This window comes from Vombatus ursinus, unplaced genomic scaffold (genome assembly GCF_900497805.2).
Source record: "Vombatus ursinus unplaced genomic scaffold, bare-nosed wombat genome assembly UNPS02014942.1, whole genome shotgun sequence".
In the NCBI taxonomy this organism is placed as follows: Eukaryota; Metazoa; Chordata; class Mammalia; order Diprotodontia; family Vombatidae; genus Vombatus; species Vombatus ursinus.
Genome location: NW_020954720.1, coordinates 13,464,507 through 13,489,999, shown reverse-complemented (window position 1 = coordinate 13,489,999; position 25,493 = coordinate 13,464,507). Strand labels below are relative to the sequence as shown.

General features: G+C 36.2%; 1 protein-coding gene across 3 annotated transcripts in view; it reads right to left on the bottom strand.

Annotated features, from left to right (window-relative positions):
• Window positions 1-25,493, bottom strand: part of KLHL1 (kelch like family member 1) — a 554,297-nt gene that overhangs the window by 324,890 nt on the left and 203,914 nt on the right. For all 3 annotated transcript variants that reach the window (XM_027844567.1, XM_027844568.1, XM_027844569.1), the window contains one exon: window positions 365-561. In XM_027844567.1, the coding sequence (XP_027700368.1) occupies window positions 365-561 (197 nt within the window). The remainder of the gene's footprint in view (window positions 1-364; window positions 562-25,493) is intronic.

The following is a 25,493-nucleotide window of genomic DNA, read 5'->3' as shown; positions in this document are numbered from 1 at the left end:
GCTATTCTGTAGGTATTGTATGATATTGGATTGTGATTTTGTAAATGTAAGAAACTATTGGTACCAGAATGCTTTCTACCCATACAACCCATTTATGATTGTAAATAAATATATATGTAGCTCTATGTATCTAAAGCACATACAACTTACAACATATGTGGCATAAAACAGCTAGTAAGTGTCAGAGGTAGGATCTGGACCCAGTCTTCCTGAATCCAATGCAGAATTCCAGCCACTGTGACCTACTGCCCTTGCCTATATTGTTTGATACATTAAACAACAGCAGTAGTTTATTCAAAACATTGTATATGTCTGCAGTTACAGTACTTTTCTACTATGGAAATTTATAGCAAGACTTTCTTACCATTGTGTAGCTATGGGCCACCTTCATGAGTTCAATACACCCCTGGGCATCTGCAAAAGCTCGGATCCCTAAGCAGTTTGATGGATGTAAAAGCTTCATAAGAAAATGACAGCACACTTCTACTACTTGAGGAAGCTGAAGAAGGCAAGCTGCAGCAAGAAGATTTTCAATAGTGTCTTCCTTTAGTTCCAGGCAACCTGAAAGTAAGTAAAGAGACCTGTGAAATTCTCTCTCTCTCTCTCTCTCTCTCTCTCTCTCTCTCTCTCTCTCTCTCTAATTTATAAGATAACTGACATTTTATTCATTAATGTAATACTGGAAATCACAGTTACACTGAGTTGATCAAGGAAAATGAGTATCCAAAACCAAAAGGAGTTACCATTTATTATAAGAATAGTAGCCACTCTAGCAGTAGCCATTACTGTCTCATGATTTAGAATTTAAAAAAAAAACCATAAACTCAATTTAGGACCTTTGAGTACAAGTTTATGGTACTTCAGATCATCTGGCTGTATATAAGCTTGAACATGAGGCTCTTACCCAGTCCAACTGATTTTACTTTATTTGAATTCAAAGCTTGGGAGTGCCTTCCACTCAAAAGTCAAAATGTCCCATCTTTCTTGGACTATAGCTTCCAAGATGAGTGGTTCCCAATTTTTTTTTTTGTTCTAATAATTCCCTTTCAAAACTCTCACTATCCACATTATAATCCATATCACAAAATATCAAAGTAACAGATATTTTTACTATAGCAACTCCATTATCAATGAACATTTATTTGGAATTCTAAAGATCTGGTGTTCCTCTACTTAACAGAGTAATTCTTTTTTTCTTTATTTTTAGGCAATTGGGGTTAAGTGACTTGCCCAGGGTCACACAGCTCATAAGTGTCTGAGGCCAGATTTGAACGTAGGTCCTCCTGACTCCAAGGTTGATGCTCTATCCACTGCACCATCTAGCTGCCCCTAGAGTAATTCTTAAAGACTGCAAAGGTAGGAGTCCATCAGAAGAACCCAGGAGCTGGATACTCATTCATTAATCATAATTCAAAAGATAAGTGCTGAGCACCTAATAATCATAGCACAGTAATAGTGGAATACAAATGGTTACAGATGGGCCTCACAACTTACAAAATAATGGAGGAGAAAATACATATACACAAATAAACATAGTATCATTAATATGATAAATGCATAGGAATTATTTAAATAAAGTGTTATGAGGATTCAGAGAAGAAAGCTATGAGAATTCAGTTACTGAGAATGCCAAACATGTCTTCAAACTTTTACAGATGCTATATCCAACATATGATCCCTTAATGGACCAAAACAACAATTTGAGGAATATCGTTTCTATAATAGGAAGAACACTCCTGTTGCATATTCTCCATATAGAAAAGAATTTTGTATAATACAATCAACAAACTTTTAGAAAGTAAATAAACAAAAATAAGTTTTGTCATACTTGGTTCTTCAAAATTTAGTGAGAGAATATGGCATAATGAGAAGGTACAATCAATCTAATTCACCAAACATTTATCAAGTTCCTATTATGTAAAATGTACTTTTCTAGGCATTAGAGATACAAAGCCAAAAACAAATAGTTTCTACCTATAAGGAGATTACAGTGTGTCAGAGATATGGGGAATGAAATTATCCTTAACAGTAATTAGGAAGTTAGGAAAAGGGGATGGTTTGAGGGAAAAGATAATGAGTTCAATTTTGGACATGTTGAGTTTAAGGTGCCTACCAAACATCCTCTTTCAGGTTTCCAACAGTGAGTTGAAGATATAAAACCGGACGTCGAGGGAGAGGTAAGGGGTGGCAAAGTTGATCTGAGAATCATTACCATAAAGATATTAGAATTCATGGGAGTTGATGAGATCACCAATGGAAAATGATTGAAAAAGAAGAGAAGAGGGTAAGCATGGAGCCCTGGAGGACACATGTTGATGTCTTCAATGAAGAGGAAAGGAGACTAGGAAGGAGGTATCAGCCAGGTAACAGAAGAAGCAGTAGAGAGTATTGTCATAGAAAACTATTAAGAAGACAGTATCAAGGAGAAGATGATTGTCAAAGTCTTTAGAGAAGGCAAGAAGGATGAAAGGACCAGGAAAAGTAACAGATGGGAAAGAACTGAGTCCTGAATGACATTATTCCTTCTGGTGAAGTGATCTTTTCTCAGAATAATATGTGTTGCTTCAGAATAATGTTTGTTCCATAATTAATGGAAGGCTAAATTTTACTTTGAGGTAAGTGAAAATCATGCAATTTTTTCTTATCAATTTCCTGGATCCCTTAAAATCTATGTATATATCCATTAAGGGTCTGTGAGTCCCAGGTTAAGAAATCCTGTTTTAGATCTTCTGTAATCATATCTACTCTTGCTTAAGTGTTAGGACAGTAACCTCACTTGGTCTTTTTTTTTTTTTCTCTGACAACTCTTCTCAAATAAGAACTCATAGATAACAGCATTTGACAGCATAGCTGACTGTCCCTCTAGTGCCCATGCTTTGTTTTGCTTTTTTGGCCTACTTGGGAAACTTGAGATGTGAAATAAAGATGGGTACTCCTGACTTCTAAAATATTTTAGATTTCTAACTCAGTTTACCTGATTTGGTCTGACAAGAGCAAATTCTCTTCCTGTAACTCAATACTTAGCCCTCTGAGCTGTGAAAATCTTCATATGATTACTGAGAGAAGCTGTCAGCTCTTAGCAATGTATTTTTCCAAGTCAGCCTTTTTCTTAAAAAAAAAAAAATATATATATATATATATATGTATATCTCTATATATGTGTGTGTCTATGTATAGGTACACACACATAAATATATTATTACTTTTAAACATCCTATATAATTTAATATTTTTTGAATAGTCTATCATTTAAAACACCTGCTTTCTTAATGGACTTTAAGATTTATGTTGAGAATTACTGTAGCAAACTCCCAGCAAACCTGATGCAAATCATAGCTTCTCTTGGCTACTTATTGTTTCTACGATCTTATGTAGAAATACAGATTCTGGGCAATTCTTGATATTTCCTTTCTTTTCTCTTCTCCCCTTAACTGACCAGATGTCAAGATCTCATTGTACTTTGCCCCTTCAATGTTCACCATCTCCTATCCTTTCATTCCTTTGGGAGTTTCCTACCTTTCCTCCTGTCACCTGAAGTTACTTGCTCAATTGTTCAGGTATGTATGAATGTAAGTAAGCATCATCACTATAACAATCAGATGCTGTTCCTATCTTTTGTCTGGTAAATCTTCTATAGAAATACAAATTGCTATCAACTTCTGATCTTTTACTTTCTCTTCTTTCCTCTTATGAAAATTAAACTTTTGATGTAGTCTGTTTTCTCTTTGCTGTTCCAGCATCCTCTTTTCTTTACTTTCAGAACGGTAAGGAAGGGGTGAAGAAAAAAGGACAAGGTATTGGGTAAGAATAGAATTTAGTGAACATATCTAGTTGAGCTGTCAGCCAAGTCAATATGATTAAATTGCACTTACAATATTTTATGGAACTTGCCCTTAGCTACCTGGCAAAATTCCTTTAAAATGCAACCTTGTTTTCATTTAACAAAAGGAAAAAAGTGGGGTTTGTCTGAACCTTGAATATGAGAAATAGGCGTGTAAAAAATGATCCTGACTACGGGTCGGGTTGGCAGTACCAGAGTCTATCTCAGGAGCACAGCAAATAGGGAAATTTTGATCTCTTCTCATGAGGGGTTTTCTCTTCTCTTACTGCTACTTTTACCTGTTCGTTTCTAACTAAAGTAAGCTAGGATGAATTTACATTAAATAATTTACATTGGGCAACTGAAAGAACTGAAATTTTGGATTTATGAGACCTAGGTTGGAGTCCTAGCTCTGATCTTTGCTAATTGGGTAGCCTTGGGACAAACCTCTTCAAACTTGATTTTAATTCTTTTTAAAGTGGGGATACTATTTTTAATAATTTGCCTCAGTTGCTATTAGGAAAATGTTTTGTAAACTTCAAAGAGCTATATAAATATAACCAATTATATGTCATTGCTGGCACTGACTTTTTAAGTTTACTTCTCTCTAGAGCTGCACGATTTTAGCATGGGGAACATGGCCTTCTCCCCGGGGGGGGGGGGGGGGGGTAATATTCAATGATCTAATTCTTAAAGAAGACTATCAGGCAAATACTGAATTGAAGAAATTATTTGTAATGTACATGTCCCATTTAGTCATTTTATGATAAGAAAGGGGATAAAATGAAGGAACAAGGGAGGATCTTCATCTCTCTATCCTGAACAACTTGCCTTCATTACTTCTTCGATGCTCCCTACATCACCCTTTTGACTAGACAGTAGATTAGATTAAACTATGCTAAATGCTGGTTTCATGAGTCAACAAAAAAGAAAGCTCTCCTTTTAAAGGGGCTTATATGCTAATAAGAATACAACATAAAAAAGGAAACCAAAAAGGGCAGCAGGTAGACATCCAGGGAGGAAAAATAGGTTCAAGGAAGGAACTCACAAATCTGAGGAGGAGGGTGCATCTCTAGTGTGAAACTACACGTATGCAGAAAGTCTGTACATGCCATAAGACGCAACTAACACAAATTTAATAAATTTTTAAATTATTCTTAAATTAGACATCTCAGTATGCTATTTGTGTTTTTTGTGTTGTTGTTGTTGTTGCTGTTCAGTTGTTTCCGTCATGCTCAACTCTTTGTGACCCCATTTGGGGTTCTTTTGGCACTGATACTGGAATGGTTTGCTGTTTCCTTCTCCAGCTCATTTCATAGAAGAGGAACTGAGGCAAACAGCATTAAATGACTTGCTCAGGGTCACAAGCTAGTATGATTCTGAGGCCATACTTGAATTTAAGGAGATGAGTCTTCCTGACTTCAGGCCCAGTGCTCTATCCACTGTGCCATTTAGCTGCCCCTAAAACTATGGCCTAAACTACAACCAATGTATTCCTGTGACAGACGATGCAAGAATTCATGAATTATAAAAGCAAAAGCTTGGCTCTGGACCTCTGAGATAGTAAAGCACAGACGACAAAGCCCTAGTTTCAAATCTTCCTTCTGAAACGCCTTGGCTATGTCACCCTGAGCAAATCGCATGACCTCTCAGTATATTTAGACAATTCTCGACAACTACAAATTACAGAATATTTCCTGATCTGCATTGGTGGACAGAGTTACCTTACTAGAGGTTCCCTATACATGATAACTAACAGGGAAATGACTCGAGTAATAAAGATTCACTGTACCAATATATTTGCCTTCTCATAACTCCATGCTACCAATACATTTCCTCTTAATTCAGTCATTCAGAAAGTATTTATTAAGAACTTACTATGTTCCAGGCACTGTATTAAATGCTAGAGATACAGAGAGAGGCAAAAACAGTCCTCAAAGGACTCGCTTCCTAATGCCAGAGGAGAAAATAACTATGTGCATACACAATAGGCAGAATGTGGATTAAAGGTGATCAGTTTAATGGGAGGGGGCTAGCATTAAGAGGGACTGGGAAGGGGGAAAATGGAAAAAGCATTTATATGGTGCTTACTATGATCGTTACAACATCCCTGAGAGGTAGATGCTGTTGTTATCTCGATTTTATAGTTCAAGATGTCGAGGCAAACAGAGATTAAGTAATATGCCCAGGATGACACAGCTAAATATCTGAGGTTAGATTTGAACTTAGATTTTCCTGACTCTTGGTCCAGCATTCGCTGGGCCACCTAGCTGCCTCCTGCCTGGGAAAGGCTTCTTGCAGAAGGTGGGATTTTAGCTGACACTGTCAGGTCATATGTGTAGCACTAGTAGTAAAGATTCAGATCCAATTCCATCTGTCTCTTGAGCTTCTTTCTCATCTAATATCAAAGATGCAGGTTAGACAATAGATAGATCAGATGACCAGCTGGCATATTGAAGTGCCTACTTCCCAGGGTGGTGGTGAGGCTAAAATGAGCTGTTTGTAAAGTGTGTTAACATACTTAAAGATTTATATTAACACTACTATTATTATAATCCAACTCAATACTGTCCTTTCTTCCCAATCCCCACTGCCTATTCCTTTCCCTCGTATACACTCCTTGAGGGCAGGAACTGCTTCATTTTTCTCTTTTTATTCTCATTGCACAGCACTAGATCTGGCATATAGGAGGCATGTAATAAATGCTTGTTGATTTCAACCTATCTACTTCAAATCCATAGAGCCTGTTTGCTTTTCCTTCTGATGTAGATATTCTCCGTTCCACGTGGCTGCTATCTTCTTCTTTGTCCCCACCATCTGCTCTTTCTCCATATGACTGCTTCCTCTTTTTTCCCCATTTGTGCATGTCTCCCCAGTAGCACCATGCATCTACATGCAAGATACTTTCTCCGTTGAATAAGAGCACCACCCGTTAGAATTGTGGACAGAGATACTGTGGAAAGTTTGAATTGAATGCAAAGGTAATATCTATGACATAATCTATAAATAAACTTTAAAATATATGAGCACAAAGACTTTTATTTCTGTAATAAGCCAATCTTAAATTATATGCTTCCATTATCAGCCTTTCAGAGTCATCAAAATTAACCTTATCAGACTGATGCATGAATAAGTTCCAGAGATGGGTGCTATTTTATTTAGTGTGTGTGCATGTGTGTATGTGTGTGTGTGTGTGTGTGTGTGTGTGTGTGTCTAGAGATGTATAAGGTTTCAGGGTTTAAAGAAGATTTTTTACAAGGAGATTTTGTTTGTCGCTCCATAATAAAGAGACTTAATGTCAGTTAATGTGTCCCAGCAAGCCCACTCCAAAGCAAAAGAAAAAAGAATGCTTATTGAGAATAAGGAGAATCCAATCATCAAGTGCCCTGGAAAGTCAAATAATTTTTTGTTTTCCATCTTTAAATATTTCCTTTAAAAAAGAGCCATTTTCAGGGAGAAAGGAAAGGAAAGCAGGACATAGGGATAGAATTTGCAACTCAAAACTTTAAATAAAAATGTTTTTAAAAATTGGAGAAAAAAGAGCTATTTTGTAAAAGCTAGAATGTACATGTAGAATAATAGTGAAAGTTGAGGTTGAGTGCACACAAATTGAGTTTTTTCTAATGGATGATGTATTTCCTTGCATACTTTACCTGGCCACTTTGCTAGTATACTTAGGTAGTACTAATAAAAATTTTGTCAATAAATTTGATTTCAAGGTGATTTTAAGAAAGATATGAGTACTGCCAAATGTACAGCCTATATCAGATTGTGTGCTGTTTTGGGGAGGGGGGAGAAGTCAGAAAGGAAGAAAATTTAAAACTTAAAATCTTATGGAAGTGAATGTTGAAAACTAAAAATAAATAAATTAAAAAATAAAGAATATTTATTTTTCCAAATCATTAACATCATGTTGTTTCTAAGCTTCAAAATATTATGATTAAGGGGTATTTTTTTCACAATAAGATAAAAAATCCTGATATGTAGCTGAAATACATTTAAAGTCCTTACTACAATAAAAAATGAAACTGTCACATCATTCAAATATTTAGATATAGAAACAAAACACTGGTTCTCCATAAAAGAAAAAGGTAAAACAAATTATAGACCAATGTTAACATACTAATAACAATAAAAGCTAGCACTCAAATATCACTATAAGATTTGCAATGCAATTTATACAGGTTATCTCATTTGATCCTATAGAAGTGGACAAAATTACCATCCCAGAGACTGACATAGTAATAATAATAATAACAATAATAATAATTATTATATAGCACTTACTATGTTCCAGGCACTATGCTAAGCTCTTTAAAATTATCTTAATTGATCTTGTCATCAACCACGGGAGGCAGATGCTGTGCTTATCAAATTTTTCACAGTTGAGGAAACTAAGACAAATGGGGTTAAAGTGTCTTGCCTGGGGTCACACAGCTAGTAAATTATATGAGGCTGGATTTCAATTCTAGTCTTCCTGACTAGGCCTAGCATTCTATGCACCATACCATGTCCCTGCTCCATTGACTTCAGCAAGTTTCCAGAGGGTGACAGCTTCCAGTGAACATCCTCACCAACCTTGCCTTAATAATGTCCCTTACCAATCTCACTGTTATTGCATGATGAACTTTCCTGATCTTCTTTGTGTAACACGTAGACCTTCTTTTCCTTAGAAACAGCGCTAACTCAGTGCTCATTTCATCTTGTTCTGTATCAGCCATTTTGCTGTAGATGACCCTCTAATCAACTGTACAACTAGTCACAGCAGCTAATGCCCTTCAGCATTTCCTTTTCACCTCTTAAAGATATAAAAAAACTTCACTGCTGAAAGGTGAAGTATTCCAGAGTCCTGAGATAGTTCTCTTCCTGGTCTGTGCCTGAGGGGCACATTTTTTTTTTTTTTTTTGGTGAGGCAATTGGGGTTAAGTGATTTGCCTAAGGTCACACAGCTAGTGAGTGTGAGCATGTGTCTGAGATCACATTTGAACTCAGGTCCTCCTGACTCCAGAGTCAGTGCTCTATCCACTGCTCCACCTAGCTGCCCTATCACATTTCTTTAATTTAGTAAGTTTAGCTATACTCAGATGACAACTTCCTTACCTATCTCCTGTAACTAATAATATACATTTTATTCAACAAGTACACCATTCTCTTTATGTATGTATGCATGTAACACCTGTGTTTTATGAATAGCTATCTTTCTTTTCTTTATTTTACATAATTATATATTAAATAATATTAGGTTATGAATACTGCTTTAAAATGTTACATATAAGGAACTTCTTACTCCAGATTCATAATAGATGGCATCCATCTTGGTTATCTACCCTGTTGGCTAGAATAAAAGGCTTCTTGCTTCACTCTTAATTGACTCCTTAATGCTACTATCCAATCCTGACCTTAAGAATTCAGTTAATAAATATTGACCCTCTTGGATCCCTAAAAAATTCAACTATAATACTCACAACATCCTAGAAGGCAAGTACTATTATTATTATGATTATGATTATTATTATTATGATACCTATTTTGCAAAGGAGAAAACCAAGGCAAATTATAGGTATGTGACTTTGGTGCCTGAAGGAGAATTTAAACTTAGTTCTTACTGGCTCCAAGTCCAATGCTCTATTCACTGCACCACCTGGATAGCTATTTTTACATAATGCTATATATTAAAATTAACAAGTATTAATGTTAATAATAATAATAACATTAACAAGGGTTGATAGAAAAATACATACTATATTAATAGTCACAGGACCTGGATGATCTTGGGTAGTTGAATAACTCCTTTAGGTCTCAGTTTCCTCAGCTATAAAATGAAAATTTGGACTATGGAATTTCTGAGGAACTCTTAACTTTGACCCCTATTATCCCAACTATAGTGAATTGGAGATAACTAAATTATTAAGACAAAATATAAATTTACACCCTTTCTATTTTTAAATGTATAAAGGTTCTCCAATTATGAATGGATTTTGTTCAAAAAGTCCATTTTTAAATCAAATGTTTAGAGCTCAGACAACATATTCCCTTAGGAACAATATTATAAATGTCACTTAGACAGCTAAGTGGCATATAGGATAGAGTGATCGATAGAGGAACAGTAGATAAGAGAGTCAGAATAGACCTGAGTTTAAATATGGCATATATACTTATTAGCTGTCTGTGACCCTAGGCCAGTCATTTAACCTTTTTCTGCCACAGCTTCCTCATCAATATAAGGGGGAAAATAATAGGACCTACCTATAAGTATTACTATGAGGATAAAATGTGATATTTTTAAAGTACTTTGCAAACCCTAAAGCACAATATAAATTGTTAGCTTCTATTATTATTTATTAACATCATCATTATTTTCCTAAGTTAGCCTACAAAATATACTTAACTTATCATACAGATGAATATTATATCTCTTTAATGAAATAGCAGAAAGCAATATTAACATAATTCCTGAAATTAAATAAAATGGTTTTAAAATTAAATTGAGGAAGAAATAGTATTTTCCTGTGTCTTGTGAAGTTGAGTAAAAACTAATTAAATTAGAGAATTTTTGCTCTTGGATAATTTGCTCTCTGTACCAAAGTTCTACTAACTTTCACAGGGCCGCGCTCTTGTTATTTACACAGAGCATACAGCAGAGGGAGAAGCTCATATTTGATTATGATGCGGCTACTATTGTTATTAAAAGAGTCCCTTGGGCAGTACATGCTATAATAGTGAAATCCCAAACTCTTCTCTTTTTTTTCTTTATTTTTTTTATTTTTTAAATTCTATAATAAATTTATTTATTTTTGGTTGTCAACATTTACTTCTGCAAGATTTTGAATTCCAAATTTTGACCCCATCTCACCCCTCCCCCAACCCTAAGATGGCATGCATTCTGAATACCCCTTCCCCTAGTCTGCCTTCCCTTCTATCTCTCCCCCCCTTCTCTTATCTCCTTCCCCTTCTATTTTCCTGTAGGGCAGGATAGATTTCTGTACCCCATTTCCTATATTTCTTATTTCCCAGTTGCAAGTGAAAACATTTTTTTAAGCATGTGTTTTTAAAACTTTGGGTTCCAAATTTTCTCCCTTCCTCCCTCCCCATCCACCTTAATTGAAAAGGCAAGCAACTCAATATAGGTTATACATGTGCAGTTATGCAAAACACTTCCATAGTAGACATGCTGTGAAAAACTAACTCTATTTCTCTTAATCCTATCCTGCCCCCCATTTATTCTATTCTTTCTTTTGACCCTGTCCTTCATCAGAAATATTTGTTTCTGATTATCCCCTTTCCCAACATGCCCTCCTCTCTATCGTCCCCCTACTCTCTTGTCCCCTTCGCCCCCATTTTCCTGTAGGGTAAGACAGATTTCCATACCCAATTGAGTGTGTGTGTTATTCCCTCCTTAAGTTAAGTCCTATGAGAATAAGATTTACTCATTCCCTCTCACCTTCCCCTGTTTCTCCTCTACTGTAAGAGCCTTTTCTTTTCTGTTTTTTTTGTGAGATAATTTACCCTATTCTACCTCTCCCTTTCTACCTCTCCTAGTATAATCCTCTCTCACCCCTTAATTTTATTCTCCAGATCAACTCACCCTGTGCCCTCTATCTATCTATCTATCTATCTATCTATCTATCTATCTACATACATATAATTTTTCCCTCCAACTACCCTAATACTGACAAAGGTCTCATGAGTTACAAATATCATCTTTCCATGCAGGAATGTAAACAGTTCAACCTTAATAAGTCTCTTATGATTTCTCTTTCCTGTTTACCTCTTCATGTTCCACTTGAGTCTTGTACTTGGTCAAATTTTCTATTTAGCTCTAGTCTTTTCATCAAGAATGTTTGAAAATCCTCTATTTCACTGAATGACCATTTTTTCCCCTGAAGGATTATACTCAGTTTTGCTGGGTAGGTGATTTTTTGGTTGTAGTCCTATCTCATTTGCCCTCCAGAAAATTATATTCCGTGCCCTGTGGTCCCTTAATGTAGAAACTGCTAAATCTTGTGTTATCCTGATTGTGTTTCCATAGTACTTCAATTGTTTCTTTATGGCTACTTGTAATATTTTCTCCTTGACCTGGGAACTCTGGAATTTGGCTACAATATTCCTAGGAGTTTTTCTTTGGGGATCTTTTTCAGGAGGAGATCAATGGATTCTTTCAATTTCTATTTTGCCCTCTGGTTCTAAAATATCAGGACAGTTTTCCTAGATAATTTCTTGAAAGATGATGTCTAGGCTCTTTTTTGGATCATGGCTTTCAGATAGTCCAATAATTTTTAAATTCTCTCTCCTGGACTATTTTCCAGGTCAGTTGTTTTTCCAATAAGATATTTCACAATGTTTTCTAATTTTTCGTTCTCTTGGATTTGTTTTACAGTGTCTTGATTTCTCATAAAGTCACTAACTTCTATTTGCTCTATTCTAATTTTTAAGGAAGTATTTTCTTCAGTAAGCTTTTGGACTTCCTTTTCCATTTGGCCTATTTTGCTTTTCAGGGCATTCTTCTCCTCATTGGCTTTTTGGACCACTTTTGCCATTTAAGTTAGGCTATTTTTTTAAGGTGTTATTTTCTTCAGAATTTTTTTGGGTCTCCTTTAGCAAGCTGTTGACTTGTTTCTCATGATTTTCTTGCATCACTCTCAGTTTTTCCTCTACTTCTCTTACTTGCTTCTCAAAATCCATTTTGAGCTCTTTCAAGGCCTGGGACTGATTCATATTTTTCTTGGAGGCTTTGGATATAGGAGTTTTGACTTTGCTGTCTTCTTCTGGTTGCATGTTTTGATCTTCTTTGTCACTAAAGTAAGATAATATAGTCTGACTCTTTTTGCACTGCTTATTCATGTTCCCAGCCAATTACTTGAGTTTTAAACTCTTTGTTAAGGTAAGAGTCTGCTTCCAATGTGGAGAATGTACTGTCCCAAGCTTCGGGAGTTTATACAGCTGTTTTCAGAGATACTTCTAGGGACCAGTAAATTTTCAGTTCTTCCAAGGTGGTATGATAAGGGGAGAGGTGTTTCCTCTCCACTGCCACAACAAGCTCTACCACACCCCCGCTCCTCCTCACCCCAGGACTGCCCCTCAGAACTGTGACTCAGATCCAAGCACGGGCAAAGCATGAGACTTCTGCCTCAGCACCTGGTAAAGAGATCCTTGTAATCCCCCTCTGATCAGCCACTCGATTCCTCCTCAGTCTGTGGGCCTGAAGCTCAGGAGACAGTTGCTGCCCTAGGGGCAACTGAGACCTAGTTTCTACCTCTCACCCAAGTCACAGACTTTTCCCACTGACCTTCTAAGTTGTCTTTGGCTTTCATGGGTTGAGAAGTCTGGAAACCGCCATAGCTACCTGTGATTCAGTCCTCTGAGGCCTGCTCCATGGTCACTGCGGTCTGTGTGCCCATGCCGCACTTCACTCCTCTCCCTGCCTGGAGCGATTTAAGTCTGGGACTTTGCAAATCACTGCAAACTAGCTTTTTCCACCTAATTTCCTCCCTATTAATAGTGAGGTTCCCATGATTTTTCACTCCTTATCCCAACTGGGAGGAAAACACTTTATTATGTATGGATATTGTTTGAACCTGACTTTATGTGGCTAGAAAAGTATGTAACTCCAAACAGTAGGTCATGCTGACTAACTGAGTCAGAAACCTTGGGCCACCTAGGTCTTGGGCTCCCCAACAGCTTGTGTTTTGGCTTCACCCAAATTATAATGAATGTTTATACTTACTTGCTGATAGACATCTTAAACAACCTTGGAAACTGCCCTTTTCTGGAAACTGTTTACCTACCAAGTACTGGCTACCCAGTTGCTTGTCTTTATACTCTTGTTAGAACTCTGTATAACGTGAGACTTTGAACTCTATGTAATGGGAGACTTAACAGAAATTTGAGAGGGAGCTATGCCTTTTCTGGCTCTGAACCAATTTAATAGGATTCTTTCTAAAAGCTTTTTAGGTTTCAAGGTTTGTTCTAGGTGGAAAAACAAAATAAAACAAAACAAACAAACAAACAAAAACTTCTTTTCATTAATTGGAGTATATGTTGGTCATTATTTATATCCCAATATCCCCTGGGGGCTGAAGTTCAGTGGAGAAGGCACTTTTGAGAAGCTGCAGATGCTGGTAGTGTTACAGGTATGGCAGTAATTGCTAAAATCTCTCTGTTCCTCGTCTGAGGAATTGTTCTCTTAGCCTACTATCTATATTGTTTTTTTTCTGCTACAAAAGACAAAAGTCTTATTGTATCCAGTCCTCAAGCAAGGAAAAAAAAAAAAACCAAAGCAACTTGCTAGTGGTTTTCCTCTTATAAAGAAGTAGATCTCTGTGTTTCTTGGGCCTTGACTGAGGTAGCTATTTCTGCTATACAAGATTTGTCACCAGGAGCCAAGCTCTTTGGAACACATCACAGAGTCATTCCAGGTAATTAGTGATTTCTGCTCATTTTATTTTTCCCCCTCACCTATGTATCTTAGTTGAGAGGCAGCCTGGAAGAGAGTACTGTATAGGGAGAGCTGGCCTCAGTGTCTGGAAGACCTGGTTTTGAGAAGTACTACTTCTCATCCATACTGACTATGTGACGTTGGGTAATTCATCTAACCTGTCAGAACCTCTAAGAAACTCTGTAAGCTGCAGAATAGTTGCCCATGTTCATTAGTAGAGATAGTTTCCTCAGTAATCACTCTCTACACTAATGAAATCAAAAGATCTTGTCTAGGTAATACAATTTGAAAGCCATTGATTGTGAATAATTATGAAATTCAACATTTTTCATTATTATAAAATTTAAAATACTGGTACAAATTAATTTTATAAAGTTTCTAAGTTTTTTTTTTTCTTCCTACAATGTTTGCTTATTTCTAATGGAGGAAAAAAATCATAGTTGAAAAGTTTTGCTGAATATATGGATGAAATTTCTTTTTACTCCATTGAGTTTAGACTCCATTGAACATATTCTCTATTTGCTTAGATCTCTTTTTCCTGAATGTTTGAAGGAGAATACTTCTCTTCATCTTTTTTTCCCCTTCTTATGTGAGACAAGTTTTTCAGGTGGTTTTCCACTTCATATGGTTATAGGTTATTATAGGAAGAAAAAAAAAAGACTTCTTTTTAATGTTTGTTGAATGTGCCTATTTGCATGAGATATTTCCATTTGCTGAAGTCCTTTGAAAAGTGTGAAATATATTGCTCTGGAGCACATGCATGAATGAATAGATAGGAATGTATTTTTGCTTTTGATATTGCAAATTTAGAAGCTTAACGAAATGTTAGCAGAGAGTTACTGAGAGTATTCTACCATGCAGGTACCACTCAATAGCAATAATTTATATTTATGTGGCATATATCTCATTTAATTTCAAGGTATGTTATAGATAACAATACCAATAATATCTGGAATTATAGTATACTAAACTCAGTGTTTGTTTCAAAAGTTTCCTAAGGGCTATACATTGCATCTTGCTCAATTGTTAAATGGTTCTGAATTGTTTCTGTAGGCATTCCTAGGATATATGGTTGTTTGTTTGTTTTTTTTTTTTGTCTTCTGAGTTTACTGTGTTTTTGCTGCACTATAATTGTTTCATCTTTTGAATTCTTAATTTCTATCATTTTTGCTCTGTCATTTTACCTGATCCTCCTACTTAAGTTAGGGAAAAGTAAAAGGGAAATTGGGAGGAAGAAGGAGAGAAATAGAACCCTGTGAATGCCAATTGGTGTGCTAGTATTTTCACTAGCAAAGGGAAGCAGAAAAGGAGAAGTCAGCAGAGAGAGATTGTTTCCTCTCATCAGAAGGTGCAACAACCAGCTTTTCTTCTAAGGTCCACTTCCATTCCAAAGGATCAAGGAATGTACTCAGGCAGCCTTGTTTAGGTAATGTAATCTATTTCCAAACTGAAGTATTTCCTTACTCCACATCAGTTGATGCTCCCTTTATTGTAAAGAGAGGAAATACATATGTTTAGGGAGCATATGAAGAGGATCTCTGCAGTGTGAAAGGAAAAATTAAATTGAACAATCTTAAAATCCATGGGCTAAATTCTTGAAAACTATGGAAAAGACACACACAACCATAGAAAGGATGAGGTGATGCAAATTTACACTTTAAAGTCCCATACTTGCTTGCCAATGGAAAATTAGATCTGCCCATATTTATACAAAATACTAAAGGCCATGCAAAAATCAAATGAAATGTCGCCACACTTTGAAGGAGCTCTGTTATTGATGAGAATTAAAATTTACTTGACCTTTCTATGAGCACATACACAAATAGAAACTTATTGGAAATTAAGTGAAATATTCAAGATCAGAGGGATTCTTATTGATGGGTTAAAAAGGCAAAGCATATTATAGAAACACAGCATACAGTGTAAAATATCAACTTCAATATTGAGCAGGAATTATTTTTATTTTATTACTTGAAGGCTTTAACCCTTTAATTTTTGAAATTTCTGATCTGGAGCTTCACTGTCCTGTTTGGTCAGTGTTTCTGGCCCTCTATTTCAGGCAAATACCAGCCATGCTTGGCTTTATTTGTTACTTCCTGCTCTTCTTACCAGATGCACTTGTGTATCATACATGCACATACCCACACAGACACACAAACACATACACATATATACACACCTAAGTTCTAGAACCATAATCAAATAAACTCTGACATTGCTCCTAGAAGGGAGGTGTCATTCTACTTCTCTTTGACCCCATTCACCATGTGTTTAACTTGACACCAATTCACTGTATGTGTTGTTGCCTTCCCTAATTAGGATATAAGGTCTTTGGAGGGAGGGGCTGTCTTTGTTCTTGTACTCATATCCTCATCTCCTTTTTTAAAGCAGTGTTTGGCACATAGTAAGTTCTTAAATGTTATATACATTCATTCACTCAGTGAGTCAACAATTCTAAGATTTTTGAATGATCTAAATGTTTTTCAGTATATCTTCAAATGGTCCAGTTTGTAATGGGCAATACTAGTATAGTAAATAATAAAAAATTCACCCACCCCCAAAGCTTCTATTTCATTTGGATGTTAAGGGTCCCTGGAACTTTTAGGGCATGCATTCGTTTGAAAAATAAGACAACCTTGAACAAAACAATCATAATACTTGATAGTTTGGAAAAGGTACTTTGGTAAATTAAAGTGTTGACCATATACTTAGCAGAGTAAGACATAAAGAAAGCATGTGTCTACAGCTTCTTTGAAAACATACTTTGCCCCAGGTCAACCGATTATTCTGGCATGCGTTCTCAGGAGTTTTCCTGAAACCTTCAGCAAACCCTTTTTCAGCCCACACCATTATACTTGTTATTACAAAGAACATTCTGAACTTGAAACATTTCTCAACCTGCCATCCTACCTTACGGGAACTATCTCACTGCAAATTAACTGCTCTTTTAACTAGGTCAGACTAACAATTTAGTCTTTTGGTGTTTTAATACTGTTTTCTTGTATTTCAAACAAACCACAAACTTATTGCCCAATTATTTGCTAAGGGTAATCTGGAAGGTATTCAGGTAGAATAGAAGGAAGATTGGAATGTGAGTCAGAAGACCTGTGTTTGAATCCCAGCTCAAACACTCCTTACTTTTGTGACCATGGGTTAATTGCCTGAAATTTCTGAGTCTCAGTCTCCTATTCTGTAAAATGAGAATGCCAAGCAATATCTACCTCAAAGGGCTATAAGGAAAACACTTTGGAATCTATAAATGGCTGTATGATGATAATGATGAGAGCTAGATAATTAAAGGCATCTACTAATGATGATGATAGCTAGCATTTAAGTAGCACCTACTATGTGCCAGGCACTGTGTTAAGTACTTTAAAATATTATCTTATTTGATCCTCCCAACAATCCTGAGAGATAAGTGTCACTATTATCCTCATCTTATAGTTGAGGAAACTGAAGCAAATAGATGTAAATTGACTTAACCAAGATCACAGAGTTATTAAATATTTCACGCCACATTTGAATTCAAGTCTTTTTGACTCCAGGCCCAGAGCTCTATCCCTTGTGCCTCTTAGTTGCCTCCTGGTCATGATGATTTTAATAATGGTTATTGTTGTTGTTCAGTCTTTTTCAGTTATGTCCAACTCTTTGTGACCCCATTTGGGGTTTTCCTGGCAAAGATACTGGAGTGGTTTGCAATTTCCTTTTCCAGCTCATTTTACAGGTGAGGAAACTGAGGCAAACAAGGTTAAGTGACTTTCCTAGGGTCACATAGCTAGTAAGTGTCTGAGGCCGGATCTGAATTCAGGAAGATAGATCTTCCTGACTCCAGGTCCAGTGCTCTATCTACTGTACCATCTACCTGCTGCTAATAATGGTTACAACAAAATAAAAATCATGTTACATGAAAAGTTTTTATTACTGAAGTGTCTCTAAAGGTATAGGCTGGCAAATATTTAACAACAACCACCACAACAAAAATATACATTTTTAATTTTTAATTTTAATCTTCATTATCAACAATTTTTCAATGATTTTCTTAAGCATAGACAATCAACAAAATAATAAATCAAGCACTGATTTGTAGTATTTGCCAATTTCTGAAGTGTAAATGTTCACATCGAAAGTTTGAGAATCAGCTTGGAAGCTGGTATGAGCTAGCACCAGCTGCATCTTTGTTACATTTTATCCAAGGCTGAATTTCCATAGTGTTTGGCATCTATTTAAAAAGATCACAAGCCTGGTACCAAGCAGGGATCCAGTTGTCTATCATGGTCTGTCAGGTCTGCTTACTAATAGCCAACTATGATGCTGGATCTGCTTTAAATATCTTCTCCTCCCTGATCTACTTTGTCCTGGATCCATCTCGCAAGATTACTGGGGGCTATAAATCTGTGTCACAAGAGTTCCCAATCACTTTCCCTAGATAAATACCAGCTAAGACAAAGACCACTACTCTAAAAGGGATAAAAGGAGAAACTGCATACCTACTTAGTTGACCTGCTCCAAGCTACTCAGTGGATTACCTGCCTTCTACTTCCCTATTCATATACCACACTGTAATTCTAACATTTGGCACTGCAGCCCAAAGACAGTGCAAAATTGACCTAAGAATCTGCTCTTTTCCTAATAGGTGTGAGTAGAAACCCAGACACTTCAATGCTCAGTTACAGCTGCAATCCTCTCCAATTCCCCTCTTCCTATCCATTACAAACACAGTAGTGGTAGTAGTAGTAGTTGTTGTTGTTCTGTTATTCAGTTGTGTCCAAATCTATCTGACCCCATAGACCATAGCACACCAATTCTGCCCATGGGATTTCCTTGGCAAAGATAAAGGAGTGGTTTGCCATTTCCTTTTCTAGCGGATTAAGGCAAAGGTAGGTTAAGTGACTTGTTCAAGATCATACAGCTAGTGTTTGAGGTAGAATTTGAACTCAGGTCTTCCCTACTCCAGGCCCAGCAGTCTATCAAATGAGCCCTCTAGTTACCTCTAAATACAGAAGTACACTACACTGAAATGTATGTCCTTTGTAATAGTTTTCTGGCAAGTCTTGGAGAGACCATCTGGTTAAAGGATCTAACTCACTAAGGACTCTTCGATTTGGGCTAAGTTACTAAAGTCCCTAGAGTTGTGTTTCTTCCAGCACATCTTTAAATCTTCACAAGCTTTAAAAATCTTCATTATCTATAAGCAGACAGGTAATTTAGTACTTAAGGTCCTTACAATTTTCCTGAGGTAGGGAATAGAGACTTTAAGAGGTCACACCCAGAGGTATTTACAGTGATATCTTCTGGACAACACTTTCTTATATAGAGTGCTCAGGTGGCTAAATTACCCAGTAAAAACATAAAGTGAAGAAATATTCCCATTAATTTGATCATTCTTTTAAAATGTTAATCCATGAAAAATGTCAAATGGAATTTGCTGCCTACAAGATAAACTCTAGACTCTTTATCAAGGCGTGCAAGATCCTGCACAATCTGACCCTAATTTATTTTCCAGGTATAAATTCCATCACTTGCTCATGTTAAAAAAATATATATATATATATATATAATATGTATATATAATATATGTACACACAGACCCACACATATACATACATATGCATATACACACATACATTCCTACACACATGTACATGCATATATATTTGTGTATTATACATATATATTTGTGTATATTATGTGCATATGTGTATTTGTACCCACTAACTTCTATTATCTGTTTAGACCTTGGGATAAATGATGTCCTTCCATTTGCCTGGAATGACTTTACTTCTTCTATTACCCATCCCAAATTTTCAAGGTCCTGCTTTAATCCTATCCCTAAGTTTATAACTCATGAATCTAGCAACTTAGAACATCTATTGTTCATGCCACCACCTGCCAAATAATCATGCATTGCTTTGTGTTTTTAATTAGGGTCTCATGTCTTTTTTTTCCCTAATTTTATTAAAGGCTCTATGAAAGAAAGACCTATGTCTTATATCCCTTGTATATAAAATAGTAATTAATTAATGGTTTAGATTGTAACTTACACAAAGAAGACCCTCAAAACCATTTGCTTATTGAATGATTAATTGAATTCCACTTTGAAAATCAGATTATTCAAACATAGTGGCATATCATCACCTCACCCTGTGTAGTATACGCAAATTCTTAGTTCATAAAAACAAAACAAAACAAAAACCATAAAAGTGACATTCATCACATCTTGCCTTTTTTGAAGAGGTCAACTCAATATATTTAGCTTAATTTCTTTTTGGTTTTGAATGACAAAATTACAACAAAAATTGTTAATTATGAATTTTAAGAGAATTAATATCATATCTTATTAAATTGAAATCCTTAATGATCTACATTGAATTATCTTTCCAAATAATTTATTACTTCCTTTCCTCAGGGATACCTTGTACCTCATGTACTAAAGAATTAATTTTCAGGACACTAATGCCTGATGACAGTTGGAACTAAAGATATATTCAACACTCATTTTTCTATATGATGTATTAACTGCAAATGTACCTTGACTTTTCATTGACTCAATTAAAATGCTGACCATCCTTTAAAAACCAGATCAAATGTTACCTCATCCATGAAGGCTTCCTAGATTTCCACAATCCAGTGTGATCGCTCTCTCTTTTGAAATAACAATAGCATTTTTTTTATTTCTCTAAGAGTATACATCATATTATTCATTAGGGGAAGAGAAAAGAGGTTGTCTTCCATTCTCTCTTAAATTACAAGCTCTGTGACCCGAAGGAAAGGGTATATAAGGCTCTATATAACTAAGCCTCCCCCCTCCTTTTTTTTTGACAAACATCTCATTTGATCCTCACAACTGTCCTGTGAGGTAGATGCTGTTATCATCCCCATTGTATAGTGGAGGAAGCTGAGATTGTGAGTGACTGGTGTTATACAGCACATAAGCATCTGAGGCTACATTTGAACTCAAGTCTTTCTGGCTCCAGATCCACCCTTCTATCTACAGCACTACCTACCTGTCTCCTTTGGGGCATGCATAGTATAAGTAGAATATAGTCTAGTAGATGGCTTTCAAGGACTTCTCTGGCTAAAAAAAAAGTAATCATCTGTGGGTATATATACAACATATATTTAGTAAATGTATAACTTTATATTCACAATATCATACCTATATAAGTATTATATGCATGGTAAAAGAGTACACTAAGTATAATATAATCCATATAGAAATATTTATGAAGCTATGTAGAAAGAATTTACCAGGTAGTTTTTTTTTTCTTTTTCCAAGTAAATTCAAGAAGACCATATCCTAAGCCCTTTCATGGTTGTCAACCTGCATCAGTGAAAGGAGTAGCCACATTAATGAATTCATGGATGTGTTGATGCATTTAAAGTGAAGCCAGTTGAATCAGCCTGGGACTCTGAGCATAAAAATCTCTCAGATCAACTTAGTGTATTTTCCTCCCAAGGAGATCTCTAAATTTTGGGACTGCAACAGCCTCACTAACATTCTTTCTAACCTAGTAAACCACAGCCCTTTGTCCGTCTGTCCCAATGTTTTCTGTTTGCTTGGAACCTTTGATTACTTTTGATACCAGTCCTCTGAATCAACTCATCTCCTTTTTAACCTCTATCTTGACATAGCCTGTCTTAATCAGTGCCCTACCTTCCTTTTGCCAATCCCTTTGCTAGACAACTGTTCCAAACCATGACTTGTGTGGATTAAATTTTCACCTGCAACTACTCATTGCCTTCACTATACCATGGAAGAACAATCCCCTTTTATCCTTAAGCAGATTTTCAAAAATAAACAACTTTTCATATAGACCATGTAGACCTTCATCTCCAAAATTAAAAAGAAATGACATTTCTAAAGCTGAAATAAATATTCTCATGGCAATGTAAGTTGCTTAATATATCTAAGTAAACCTGCATTTTGCATAAATTCTGTTGAGCAATCTTACAGTGAGGAAATGGCTAGTTAAAATAAAATTCTAGATATCAGAGGAATAGGGCAAAAAAAAACTGTTTTAGATTTATGGATTTAGAGGAAAACAACTGTAGCTTTTACTGTGTTAAAATGAATGGAAAATCAGTGGAATATATCAAGCCCTGGAAAGCTGTTCTGTATCAGTATGCCAGGGTGCTGCCTCATTCCATTTGAGCTTCACTTCTACCTTCAAGGTTAAAGTAATGGAATTAAAGTATTTGCTGTGACTAGGTAGGCACTAGGATTATGCAAAGAGTCAAATTAATCAATGCACTTCTCCCTAAATAAATCAGAGTTAATGATCAAACACCTACAATCAAGATTATCCAACTATTGTCACCTTTACGAATGGGGTTTATTCAGTGAGGACATTTAAGTGGAAACAACTTAAGAAATATGAATCATTGCAACATGATGGTAAATGGTTACCATTACTTTTATAAGACCTTAGAAATTATTTGAATGCAGGTACCTATGAAGATTGAAGGTAAGAGAAGTGTTTATAAATCTTTTCCCTTTGAGCCTCTTTGGAGGCAGCTAGATGGCACAGTGGATAGGGTACTGGGTCTGGAGTCAGGAAGTCCTGAGTTCAGATCTAGACTCAGACACTTACTAGCTATGGAACCCAGGGCAAGGTACTTAGCTCTCTCTGCCTCAGTTTCCTCTTTTGTAAAATGGGGATAACAATAGCTCCTAATTCACAGAGTTGTTGTGAGGATCAAGTGAGATAATATTTGTAAAGCATGTAGCACAGAACTTTAGGAGTATAATAAATGTTAAAATTAATTTTTAAAAATTAATACAATACTAAAGGAGGGTACTAGAATACAAAAAATTTAGATTGAATAGTCAGGACACTCATGTCTAGGAAACAAATGGCTACTGACTAAGAGGTAGGCAGAGAAGGAAAGAAAATAATGTGACAGCCATTTAACCAACACCATAGTCCTCAACATTTATAGTCCTCTTATCTTCACTGGTTCTGTTGGTGATTTCTTTTGCTCTGTTTGGAACATGGCCAGTCCATGGACAAGTGATTGAAACATTGTGAGAGTAACTGTCCAATTACCTTCAGGTCTGAGATTTTGTGGATGCGCACACACACATACACACACCTATATATATATATATATGTATGTATGTATGTATGTATATATGTGTGTATATATGTATATATATGTATATATGTATATATATGTATATATGTATATATGTGTGTGTGTATATATATATATACACACACACATACATATACACACATAATAGTCAGATATATTTATATACATATAGTCATTAGCTCTGCACTTTCTTCTTATCAATACTCATGAGTGTTTGGTCTTTAACTTTGGAATCAGACTCTATGACACAATGAATGACAGACTATATGTTGCTTGGTAACACCAGTGGATGTAGTGTTGTTATTGAAAGTAGGTAAATAGTGACAATAATTTGTCTTCAAAATCTTTTTCTCCCTAATCCCCTTTCTCTTGAATTGTCTAAATCCTGGTACAATAGTTATTTTGTTTTAAGTGGAGGAGCAATATAACTCCATTCCTTTATCTGCCCCCACTGGTCGTCTCTCCTGAGCTGCCTACGACCCTGAGAAGACTCTACCCTGAGGTCAAACTCTTAGAAACATAACCTCAACTCTTTCATCAATGATTATCCCTTATTTCATTATTCCCTCCTCATCTTATGCTTTCTGAACACTCAATTGTCATGATCTAAAACTGTTCTTCCCAAATGCCTTGTGTCCATTCACTTCAACCCACTCTAACCCCCAATGTCCCACTCTAAATCTATCCACCTCTTTCCAATGTGTTGTGGAAGGCCTGCTTCTTAGGTAACACACTTGACTTAATCTTAGATCTTTTCCTTTATCACTCCTTTCTTCTTCTGATTCTCACTGTGTCCTGGCCTCCTCCTGATGGCACAGTCTCCTTGGCCACCCTTTCCAAAACTAGTTGTATTTTCAATCTTGTTCAGATGGGGCACTTGGAATACACCTTGCTCCTCACTGACACTTCCAAGGTCTCTAACTACCACCATTGCTTTGTAATATCTCCTGTTTTGAGGTTTACTCAATTCATATCTACCATCCAATCAAAATTCTGATAGATGTTGTCTACTGACCTCCAGGATACTCTCTCCTTTTCCTCAGTCAGCTCATTGCCAGGCTCATAGCCTTCACTCCTGCTTTCATACTATGGGACTTTAACATTCATACTGATAATCACTAACGTATCATAAGCTTCCAGTTCCTCATTTTACTCATTCCCCTTGACCAACTCCACCCACATCAACTATATATTTAGCTAAAGTCATCAAGGTCTACTTGATCTTGTAGTCACCCACAAATGTACCACTTGTATGTTCATAAACTCTAAAATTCCTTTTATGACTGTGATATGTTGTCATTCTACCTTTGATGTTTAACCCCAAACATTTTTTCTTCATTCTCACTATGACCTCCAATTCTTTGATCTCTCAGTTCTTTCCCAGGCCATCACTTCTACAAAGACTATATTTTTCTCCCTTTCCCTTCTAGACCCCTTAAAGAAATAGTTTAACTCTATACAATTTTCTTTTCTTGAATGTTCTTGTCCCCTGATTCCATTACCAATTTTGCTCTGCCAAGCCTCAGACTTAGAGTACCCTAGTTGACATGGTTCCTACTCACATGCTGCAGAACCAAGCTGGGGAAAATCAGGAAACTGTGCTGATTAGATCCACCACTAATATATGTCGTGCAACCTCAACTGGGCCTTCAGTAAGGGAAGGCAATCCTTTTACATGCCCCTAATTGACTCACTATCCCATTCCTTACGGAGGTTTTTCTACAATTTTTTGTCCCTCCTCAAACTTTGCTTCCCCTTACCTACTAGCAAGCTTGCCTCATATTTCCCTGGAAAAAAGTGAGGCCATTCTCCTACAGCTCCCTCTTCTCTTCTACTCATCTTACATCACTTAGATGCTTTCAGTAAACATTTATTCCTTCAGTTCTGTCTCACATGAAGAGTTGGCCCTTCTCCTTGCCACATCTCTCTATATACACAAGATTTCATTCCGTCATCTCTTCTCCAGCAGATTGCACCCTCTATTACCCTCATGTTCTTTCTCATCTTTAATTCTCTCTCCTCTGCTCCCCTCTCCTTCCCTCCCCTCCTCTGGCCTCCCCCTTCTCTCTTCTGCCTTCTCTTCTGCCTTCTCTTCTGTCTTCTCTTCTCTTCTCTTCTCTTCTCTTCTCTTCTCTTCTCTTC